General features: G+C 33.9%; 1 protein-coding gene across 1 annotated transcript in view; it reads right to left on the reverse strand.

Annotated features, from left to right (window-relative positions):
* The window catches only part of klhl4 (kelch-like family member 4), a 47,280-nt gene extending 36,402 nt beyond the window's left edge, over positions 1-10,878 (reverse strand). Inside the window, exons 1-2 of the mRNA XM_088344340.1 lie at positions 10,712-10,878; positions 2,065-2,201 (exon numbers count right to left, since the gene is read on the reverse strand). Coding sequence (XP_088200466.1) covers positions 2,065-2,201; positions 10,712-10,857 — 283 coding nt within the window. The 5' untranslated portion in view covers positions 10,858-10,878. The remainder of the gene's footprint in view (positions 1-2,064; positions 2,202-10,711) is intronic.
* Between the last annotated feature and the right edge of the window lie 893 nt (positions 10,879-11,771).

An 11,771-nucleotide genomic window follows, 5' to 3' on the forward strand; every position in this document is an offset into this window, starting at 1 on the left:
AAAAGTAATACTAAAAGTCAGTGGAAAGCCCGTTTTATTTTCAAAATAAAAGAATTACGACCCCCCTTCGACCCATTTAATAAACATTTTAATAGTCTCAAACTCAATCACCATAAAATATGTGCAATCTAAAAGGAGTTCAAAGCACGGGCTTCCTTTTTATATTTTCAAAATAATACCTTTCTAAAATGTTTATATTTATTTGCAAATTAAACTACTATTAATGTACTTGTAATGCCCTACTAACTTTATTTTTTCAAAATAAAAGCTTAGGATAAGAACCTCTGCTAAAATCGGTGCATACATCTTTCAGCTCCTGTTTTTTTTATGTCAAAATTAATATATTTCTATATTGTTTTGTGACGGTTCGGTGGATTCCTCAACCACTAGGGGTCGTTGGAGCACCATTTCCTGTGGTGTGTCTTGGGCAAGTACAGTCTGGTGGCGCCCATCCCTTTACATGCCTTGATTAAATTCATACTTTAAATAAAATGAATTAAAAAAACTTGTTGTTTCTTTTTAACTTTAATAGATTAATTACTTTTTAAATCTAAGTTTTGATATGTTACTTTTAGATGTCTAAATAGATAGATGGATACATAGATGTCTAAATAGATAGATGGATAGATAGATGTCTGGATCAATAGAAGTCTAGATAAATAGAAGTCTAGATGTCTAGATAGACAGAAGTCTAGATAGATCGATATATGTCTAGCTGTCTAGATGGATAGAAGTCTAGCTGTCTAGATAGCTGTCTAGATAGCAGTCTAGATAGCAGTCTAGATAGCAGTCTAGATAGCAGTCTAGATAGCAGTCTAGATAGCAGTCTAGATAGCAGTCTAGATAGCAGTCTAGATAGCAGTCTAGATAGCAGTCTAGATAGCAGTCTAGATAGATAGATAGATAGATAGATAGATAGATAGATAGATAGATAGATAGATAGATAGATAGATAGATAGATAGATAGATAGATAGATAGATAGATAGATAGATAGATAGATAGATAGATAGATAGATAGATAGATAGATAGATAGATAGATAGATAGATAGATAGATAGATAGATAGATAGATAGATAGATAGAAGTCTAGATGACTTGATAGATAGAAGTCTAGATAGATAGATGTCTAGATAGATAGGTGTCTAGATCAAAAGATCGCTGGTTCGATTCCCGACTCTGCCGTGTCATATGTCAAAGTGTCCTTGGGCAAGACACTGAAACCCTAATGCCCCCGATAAGCTGGTCGGCGTCTTGCATGGCTGCATGGCCGCTATTGGTGTATGAGTGTGTGTGTGTGCGAAGTGTGAAGCACATTGAAAAGCGCTTTGGGAGGTCTTCATTGACTTGAAAAGCGCTATAGAAATGCAGACCATTTACCATTTAGCATCTTGATTATCCTCAAAACGTTTGGAGGCTGACTCCCTATTGGTCTGTGAGTGTGAGTATGTGTGTGTGTGAATGGGTAAGTGTAAAGCACATTGTAAAGCGCTTTGGGAGGTCTTCAGTGACTTGAAAAGCGCTATAGAAATGCAGAACATTTACTATTTAGCATCTTGATTATCCTCAAAACGTTTGGAGGCTGACTCCCTATAGGTTGTGAGTGTGTGTGTGTGAATGGGTAAGTGTGAAGCACATTGTAAAGCGCTTTGAGAGGTTTTCATTGACTTGAAAAGCGCTATAGAAATGCAGACCACTTACCATTTAGCATCTTGATTATCCTCAAAACGTTTGGAGGCTGACTCCCTATTGGTCTGTGAGTGTGAGTGTGTATGGGTAAGTGTGAAGCACATTGTAAAGCCCTTTGGGAGGTCTTCAGTGACCTGAAAAGCGCTATAGAAATGCAGACCATTTACCATTTAGCATCTTGATTATCCTCAAAAGGTTTGGAGGCTGACTCCCTATTGGTGTGTGGGTGTGGGTGTGAATGGGTAAGTGTGAAGCACATCGTAAAGCGCTTTGAGAGGTTTTCATTGACTTGAAAAGCGCTATACAAATGCATACCATTTACCATTTTGTCAAGTACATGAAAGCAGTATATATGAAATTTGAAATGGCGTACTGACCGGTGTATGCGAATTGCACGAGGGAGGCGAGGGCGTGGGGGTCCACGCCCTCCATCTTGATCTCTTCCTGTTTGGCCTCCAAAACGTCGCTGGTGAACATGGCCGCAAAGTAATCCGACACCGAGCTCAGGACCAGTCTGGTGCAAAAAACAAGATGGCCTCAAAGAACGTCGGAATCGTATATACATGGAAGTACCGGCAGGGGGCGATATCGGTTTCTGAGCAGGGGTGGGCAAACTACCATCTGCGGCCCACACGCAGCCCCTCAGGCTTTTCTTATACGGCCCACCAAAGAGGAAAGCTCAAAAAAATGATAGTAAATAAAGTACTACAATAAAAACATGTTTTTGGGGTGCCAACTGTGTCCCTAACGAAATAACCACTATGGAAATACTACTAAAATACTACATAATTACTACAAAACTTAATATCATGTTTAGTGCTTTAAAACAGGGACGTGATATATTATTTTGTCTCCATTGTGATAATAAAAAATACTATAAAAATACTACTACAGTAGTACTATGATAAAAAAAAATCATTTTATAGAAATATTACAACATAAATACTACGAAAATACAAGTAATATTGAAAAATAAATATACATATACAAAGATATAATGCTACAAATACTGCAGATAGACTAAGACGATTATACAATGGAAAATGTACAAAAAATATTAGAAAAATACTTTTACATCAATACTATGATAGAAAAATCATTTTATAAAAATATTACAACATAAATACTACAAAAATACAAGTAGAGTAATATTGGAAAATAATATAGAAGTCCCATAAATACACTAGTATGGATATTCTACAAAATACTTTTACTAAAATACTCCTCCAGATGATTTATGATATAAATACTACAAAAATACAACTGCGGAATGCTACAAATACTACATAATTACTATAAAACTAAATATCATGTTTAGTGCTTTAAAACAGGGACATGATATAATAATTTGTCTCCATTGAGATAATAAAAAAATACTATAATAAATACTACTACAGTAATACTATGATAAAAAAAAATCCTTTTATAGAAATATTACAACATAAATACTACAAAATAACAAGTAATATTAAAAAGTAATATAAAAGTACCATAAATATACTAGTATGGATATACTTCAACATACTTTTACTAAAATACTCCTCCAGATGATTTATGATAGAAATACTACAAAAATACAACTGCGGGAATGCAACAAATACTACATAATTACTACAAAACTAAATATCATGTTTAGTGCTTTAAAACAGGGACATGATATAATATTTTGTCTTCTTTGCGATAATAAAAAAATACTGTAAAAAAATGGAATAATACTACTACAGTAATACTATGATAAAAAATCAGTTTATAGAAATACTACAACATAAGTACTACAAAAATACAAGTACAGTAATATTAAAACGAACATAGAAGTCCCATAAATATACTAGAATGGATATACTTAAAAATACTTTTACTAAAATACTCCTCCAGATGATTTATGATAGAAATACTACAAAACTACAATTGTGGGAATGCTACAAATACTACAAAAGTACTAAGACGATTATACAATGGAAGATGTACAAAAAAATATTAGAAAAATACTTCTACAGTAATACTATGATAGAAAAATCATTTTATAAAAATATTACAACATAAATACTACAAAAATACACAAGTAGAGTAATATTGGAAAATAATATAGAAGTCCCATAAATACACTAGTATGGATATTCTACAAAATACTTTTACTAAAATACTCCTCCAGATGATTTATGATATAAATACTACAAAAATACAACTGCGGAATGCTACAAATACTACATAATTACTACAAAACTAAATATCATGTTTAGTGCTTTAAAACAGGGACATGATATAATAATTTGTCTCCATTGAGATAATAAAAAAATACTATAATAAATACTACTACAGTAATACTATGATAAAAAAATCCTTTTATAGAAATATTACAACATAAATACTACAAAAACACAAGTAATATTAAAAAATAATATAGAAGTACCATAAATATACTCGAATTGATATTCTACAAAATACTTTTACTAAAATACTAATCCAGGTGATTTATGATAGAAATACTACAAAAATACAACTGCAGGAATGCTACAAATACTACATAATTACTACAAAACTAAATATCATTTTTAGTGCTTTAAAACAGGGACACGATACAATATTTTGTCTCCATTGTGATAATAAAAAAAATACTATTAAAAAATTAGAAAAATACTACTGCAGTAATACTATGATAAAATAAGTAAATTTAGATAAATATTACAACATAAATACTACAAAAATTCAAGTACAGTAATATTAAAACTAACATAGAAGTACCACAAATATACTAGTATGGAAAAACTTTTACTAAAATACTCCTCCAGATGATTTATGATAGAAATACTACAAAAATACATCTGCGGTAATGCTACAAATACTACAGATATACTAAGACAATTCTACAATGGAAGACGAAAGAAAATACTATTGCAGAATTTCTGCAAAAATACCAAAATAAATATAACAAAAATACATAAACCTGACAAAAAGTGTGACTGCAGAAATCTTATATAAAAAAAATACAGGTAGAACTACAGTATTACTACAAAACTAAATATTGAAAGTGGTACTAGGAATCTATTTGAGGCAATGGATTACTTTTATTTTTTTGTGTGTAATTTTTCATCCTATCTAATTTTATCCTGTCCTTTATGATGGTAAATAGTTTTTTAAAACTGCTATAGTTTTGGGGGTGCTTGGTATTGTTACGCCCCCATGAGTACAAGTCTGGTGCACAGACAAAAAATGTATATTCTTGCGGGAGGGGAGGACGCCATTTCTTAATCAGTACAGTGAATTCTGCCAGGGCAACCATCCTGTGGAGAGTAGTGCCAGATAGCAACACAGAGGTTTTTTTTTTTTTTGTATCCTTAGTGATTGCCGTGGCAACGGACCAAATTGCATTTGCTTGTCATCGTTCCTCAAGGAATAATTATTATTATTATTATTATTATTAAAGGAAACTTCAGTGGCATGACAATGATACGGAAAGAGAAGTGTCGAGTTTTTGCTAGCTAACTTTTACTGCGGTTCAATTTGGAAGTAGAAGGTTGTTTTTGTTTTTTTGTTGGTCTTTTTGTGGGTGTTTTTGATGATTATTTTGTATTATTATTATTTCTTTTTGGGTATGCTTTTGGTCTTTTTGGGGTCTTGTTTTGTTTTTTTTGTTGGTCCTTTTGTCGGTGTTTTTGATGATTTTTTTGTATTATTATTATTTCTTTTTGGGTATGCTTTTGGTCTTTTTGGGGTCTTGTTTTGGTTTTTTTGTTGGTCCTTTTGTGGGTGTTTTTGATGATTTTTTTGTATTATTATTATTTCTTTTTGGGTATGCTTTTGGTCTTTTTGGGGTCTTGTTTTGTTTTTTTTGTTGGTCCTTTTGTGGGTGTTTTTGATGATTTTTTTGTATTATTATTATTTCTTTTTGGGTATGCTTTTGGTCTTTTTGGGGTCTTGTTTTGTTTTTTTTGTTGGTCCTTTTGTGGGTGTTTTTGATGATTTTTTTGTATTATTATTATTTCTTTTTGGGTATGCTTTTGGTCTTTTTGGGGTCTTGTTTTGGTTTTTTTGTTGGTCCTTTTGTGGGTGTTTTTGATGATTTTTTTGTATTATTATTATTTCTTTTTGGGTATGCTTTTGGTCTTTTTGGGGTCTTGTTTTGTTTTTTTTGTTGGTCCTTTTGTCGGTGTTTTTGATGATTTTTTTGTATTATTATTATTTCTTTTTGGGTATGCTTTTGGTCTTTTTGGGGGTCTTGTTTTGTTTTTTTTGTTGGTCCTTTTGTGGATGTTTTTGATGATTATTTTGTATTATTATTATTTCTTTTTGGGTATGCTTTTGGTCTTTTTGGGGTCTTGTTTTGTTTTTTTTGTTGGTCCTTTTGTGGGTGTTTTTGATGATTTTTTTGTATTATTATTATTTCTTTTTGGGTATGCTTTTGGTCTTTTTGGGGTCTTGTTTTGTTTTTTTTGTTGGTCCTTTTGTGGGTGTTTTTGATGATTTTTTTGTATTATTATTATTTCTTTTTGGGTATGCTTTTGGTCTTTTTGGGGTCTTGTTTTGGTTTTTTTGTTGGTCCTTTTGTGGGTGTTTTTGATGATTTTTTTGTATTATTATTTCTTTTTGGGTATGCTTTTGGTCTTTTTGGGGTCTTGTTTTGTTTTTTTTGTTGGTCCTTTTGTGGGTGTTTTTGATGATTATTTTGTATTATTATTATTTCTTTTTGGGTATGCTTTTGGTCTTTTTGGGGTCTTGTTTTGTTTTTTTTGTTGGTCCTTTTGTGGGTGTTTTTGATGATTTTTTTGTATTATTATTATTTCTTTTTGGGTATGCTTTTGGTCTTTTTGGGGTCTTGTTTTGGTTTTTTTGTTGGTCCTTTTGTGGGTGTTTTTGATGATTATTTTGTATTATTATTATTTCTTTTTGGGTATGCTTTTGGTCTTTTTGGGGTCTTGTTTTGTTTTTTTTGTTGGTCCTTTTGTCGGTGTTTTTGATGATTTTTTTGTATTATTATTATTTCTTTTTGGGTATGCTTTTGGTCTTTTTGGGGGTCTTGTTTTGTTTTTTTTGTTGGTCCTTTTGTGGATGTTTTTGATGATTATTTTGTATTATTATTATTTCTTTTTGGGTATGCTTTTGGTCTTTTTGGGGTCTTGTTTTGTTTTTTTTGTTGGTCCTTTTGTGGGTGTTTTTGATGATTTTTTTGTATTATTATTATTTCTTTTTGGGTATGCTTTTGGTCTTTTTGGGGTCTTGTTTTGTTTTTTTTGTTGGTCCTTTTGTGGGTGTTTTTGATGATTTTTTTGTATTATTATTATTTCTTTTTGGGTATGCTTTTGGTCTTTTTGGGGTCTTGTTTTGGTTTTTTTGTTGGTCCTTTTGTGGGTGTTTTTGATGATTTTTTTGTATTATTATTATTTCTTTTTGGGTATGCTTTTGGTCTTTTTGGGGTCTTGTTTTGTTTTTTTTGTTGGTCCTTTTGTGGGTGTTTTTGATGATTATTTTGTATTATTATTATTTCTTTTTGGGTATGCTTTTGGTCTTTTTGGGGTCTTGTTTTGTTTTTTTTGTTGGTCCTTTTGTGGGTGTTTTTGATGATTTTTTTGTATTATTATTATTTCTTTTTGGGTATGCTTTTGGTCTTTTTGGGGTCTTGTTTTGTTTTTTTTTGTTGGTCCTTTTGTGGGTGTTTTTGATGATTTTTTTGTATTATTATTATTTCTTTTTGGGTATGCTTTTGGTCTTTTTGGGGTCTTGTTTTGGTTTTTTTGTTGGTCCTTTTGTGGGTGTTTTTGATGATTATTTTGTATTATTATTATTTCTTTTTGGGTATGCTTTTGGTCTTTTTGGGGTCTTGTTTTGTTTTTTTTGTTGGTCCTTTTGTGGGTGTTTTTGATGATTTTTTTGTATTATTATTATTTCTTTTTGGGTATGCTTTTGGTCTTTTTGGGGTCTTGTTTTGTTTTTTTTGTTGGTCCTTTTGTGGGTGTTTTTGATGATTTTTTTGTATTATTATTATTTCTTTTTGGGTATGCTTTTGGTCTTTTTGGGGTCTTGTTTTGGTTTTTTTGTTGGTCCTTTTGTGGGTGTTTTTGATGATTATTTTGTATTATTATTATTTCTTTTTGGGTATGCTTTTGGTCTTTTTGGCGTCTTGTTTTTGTTTTTAGTATTTTTTGCAATTATTGATGTTTGTTTTCAATTTCTTGGTCGTGTATTTAATCATTTTTTGGCTTTTTGTTGGTCAATATTTGAAAGTTTTGTTGTTGTTGTTATTGAAGCTTTTTTGTTTTTTGTCAGGACAATTAGACAAAAATATTTACAAGGTGAGGAAGTAAAAATACTGAATAAAATGTTGCTGGCAAAAACATCATTTCCCCTCTAGAAGGGCATCATAAATGTTTCCAGATGTCCCTGCAGTGTTTTGTATTTGGAATGCATTAATTGTGGAAAAGTAGCAGCTTGTCGTGTGGAATTTACAATGATTAAATATTATTAATTATTTTGTTTCATTGATATTATTACTATATTGTTTTTATTCAATTGAATTTTTTTCCCGTAATACATGAATTGATCGGCAGACAATTTTTGTGTCCGCTCGGGTGAGAAGTGCCCACTCTAATCTACCCGGCAACAGACCCACTATCCCGGAAAATAAACATCCGGCTGTTTTTATTGTGAAATCTATTGAATTTCAATTTCAATTCCTGCCGTTGTGCACATATTGACACACTTTGGATCTCCGGTCAGAGGTGGAATGAGACGATAGCGGCGGGATTGTTTGCAGCTCCCTCCACCAATCGGAGGGGAGACGGGTAGCTAGCTAGCTAGCTAGCTAGCCACTTTGCCATGCGTGCAAGGGATGGGAGAGCTTAAGATCAGTCATATGGCTCACCATGTGTACAGGCTGTTACAATACTTTGAGTTTTGTTTTGAGAGTGTTTTCGTCGTACTCCTGCGTACCGTATTTTCCGCCCTATAAGGCGCACCTAAAAGTCTTAATTTTTTTCAAAAGCTGACCATGCGCCTTATAATACAGTGCGCCTTATATATGGCTCAATATTAAGTCGCAAGGTCTCGCAACTTACGCAACAGCCGCCGACTAAATTTTCCGCCGAACGTGGAGTAGTCCGCGGTGTATGCTGGGATTTATATACCGGCGTTTCATTGGCTAACCAATGTGTCAATCATCCGTTAAATCGATCGCTATTGGCTGAAGTTGTTCGGAGCCTCGGATTGGCTAGGGGGCCAAAACAAACCCTGCAATTGGCCGAAAAAAATGACTGAATAGCAAGCTTGCTTAACTACGCCATAAAGAAACATGTTTCATTAGTCTGTATTTGTAAATATTTGACTCTCCTGGATTTACTACACTCACGGTTGTAAGAAGACCACGATTGCGTATCATTATTGAACGTGAGAACTTAGGTGAGCTATGCGGCTTTATATTTTCCCGGTATCTTGTTTTAGAACGATCTTGATGGGCCTCATCAGGGACGACAACGACCTGGCCTACAGAGAGGAGGTGGAGCAGTTGGTGGCCTGGTGCAGGGACAACAGCCTGGTCCTGAATGTTGACAAAACTAAAGAGATCATTGTCGACTTTAGGAAAAACCAGCCCAACCATGCCCCACTTTGCATCAACAACAAGGCTGTGGAGGTTGTCAGCAGTATCAAGTTCCTAGGGGTGCACATTACAAACAAACTCACCTGGTCCGTGAACACTGCATCACTGGTTAAGAGGGCACAGCAGCGCCTGTACTTCCTGCGGAGGATGAGGAGAGCCCACCTGCCCCCACCCTCCCTCATCACATTCTACAGGGGCACCATAGAGAGTATCCTGACCAGCTGTATCTCTGTGTGGTGTGGAGGCTGCAGCGCTACCGACTGGGGTAGTGTGAGGAGGGTAACGAGGACAGCAGAGAAAATAATCGGGACTACACTTCCCTCCATTCAGGACATTGGCCAGAAGCGCTGCCTATCCCATGCTAAGAACATTATCAGGGACCCCTCTCACCCCCATCATGGACTGTTCACTCTGCTAGCCTCTGGGAAGAGGTACTGCATTGTGCGGTGCAGGACCACCAGGTTCCGCAATAGTCTTGTCCCCCTGACCATTAGACTGTTAAATGGTCAATCAAACACATAGTAAATCTAAACTGCTGCTAATCTGACTTTTTGCACTACTGGCAGTTTTTTCTTTTTATAGCTTGCCACTCCTTGCACATTGCTCTCTGCACTATTGTAATTACAGCGTTATTGTTACAGTGTTAATGTTACTGTTTACCTGACTTGTTAACCTGAATGCCCATTTTGCACATCTGGTTAGCTACTCCTCTTGCACTATCGGCACTAAGGTATGGTAAAATACTGTACGTAGCCATAATACAATACAACTTTTACTTATATCTGTACATTCGAGGAAACTGTGCGGGTCAGATGTATCGACATTTCGTTCTGTATACACGTGTACTAGAATGACAATAAAGTAGATCTGAATCTGAATCTGAATGTTGCTGTGATGAGCTGAGTGAATTCAACTCAATTCCAAGTGTTTATTGTCATATGCACAGTAAAGTTGCGAGCGAAAAAGAAAATAGAAACTAAGGAATGGTTGGCATTTCTTGAATCCCAAGACTTTAACCTTCCGAATGATATTTGAAAGGATGCATTTGAGTGACATCGTACGGACACCGCATCCGCACGTGTTCTCGACACGTATTTGCGTCTTTGCAAGCTTTCGGAACGTTAAGGGGGTAATCAGTTGGACTGAACCATCTGACGGTTTTGTCCACATTCCCATTGTAGCGCCTTATAATCCGGTGCACCTTATCTATGGAAGATATAGGACCAAAAACTATTTTTTGGGGGTGCGCCCTATAACCCGGGGCGCCCTTTAGTGCGGCAAATACGGTACATGCTATTGCTAATTTCATTCATATTAAGTGCTGCGGACACAGTCTGCAAACAAGTTTCTTAATGTCTTTTACAAAAGTAAAGTTGAGTTTCTTTCTTAAATTCAATATTCAATATTTTGGAAAAACACCAGCTAGCTTAGCGTACCTGTGAGCGGCGATCTTTCGCTCTCCGGCCACTAGGAGGACGTCGGTGAGCTGTTTGTGTCTCAGGTAATTTTCCATCTTGCGGAAAGTGATCTCTGCGTGTTCGGCCGCTTGGAAGAATTCGTCGGAAGGGTTGTTCCCGTTCATTCTGCTTGACGTGCTCGGAGATAGTCTGGGGGGCACAGAGAAACCATGCGGCGCTCAGTGCAAATATTTACAGAAATATAGACCAAAAAATTATTTTCTTTTAGCCGGTTATTTTTCTCCTTTTCCATAATGTTTCTTGTTATTTTTTTTCCTCAATCTGAATGGATGGATGAATGAATGAATGAATTAATTAATTAATTAATGGCCTCTATTATCATTCTGCTTGACATGCTCGGAGATAGTCTGGGGGGCACAGAGAAACCACGCGGCGCTCAGTAGAAATATATACAGAAATATAGAGAAAAATATATTTTCTTTTAGCAGGTTATTCTTCTCCTTTGTCAAAATGTTATTTGTTATTTTTTTCCTCAATCTCAATGAATGAATGGATGAATGAATGAACGAATAAATGGCCTCTATTGTCATTCTGCTCGACGTGCTCGGGGACAGAGGCGCAGAAAAACCAAAAGGGCGCTCAGTACAATATCTTACTTTTTTTGCCCCCCTTAAACTTGTTTTTCATAAACTGTATAGCATTTTTTAAAGATATATAAATATTTCTATGAGCTATGTTTTGACTAAACAGTTTTAATATCTATATTTGTCCAAGGATGTTCAACAATCATTTTCATTTTTATTTGTATTTGTATTTTTGTTTGATTTTTATTTGACGTTTATTTGACATTTATATTGTGTTTATTTTATTTTTTATTTTATTTTTCATTTTATGTTTTATTTTATTCTTCTTTTATATTTCATTTTATGTTTTCTTTTATATTTCATTTTATGTTTTCTTTTATTTTTCATTTTATTTTTCATTTTATTTTATTTTGTTTTTTTTTATTTTAATTTTAATTTTATTTAATTTTAATTTAATTTTAATTTTATTTTTATTTTATTTTTCATTTTATTTT

This window comes from Urocampus carinirostris, chromosome 9, assembly GCF_059441175.1.
Source record: "Urocampus carinirostris isolate Australia breed hairy pipefish chromosome 9, RoL_Ucar_1.0, whole genome shotgun sequence".
NCBI classification, from domain to species: Eukaryota; Metazoa; Chordata; class Actinopteri; order Syngnathiformes; family Syngnathidae; genus Urocampus; species Urocampus carinirostris.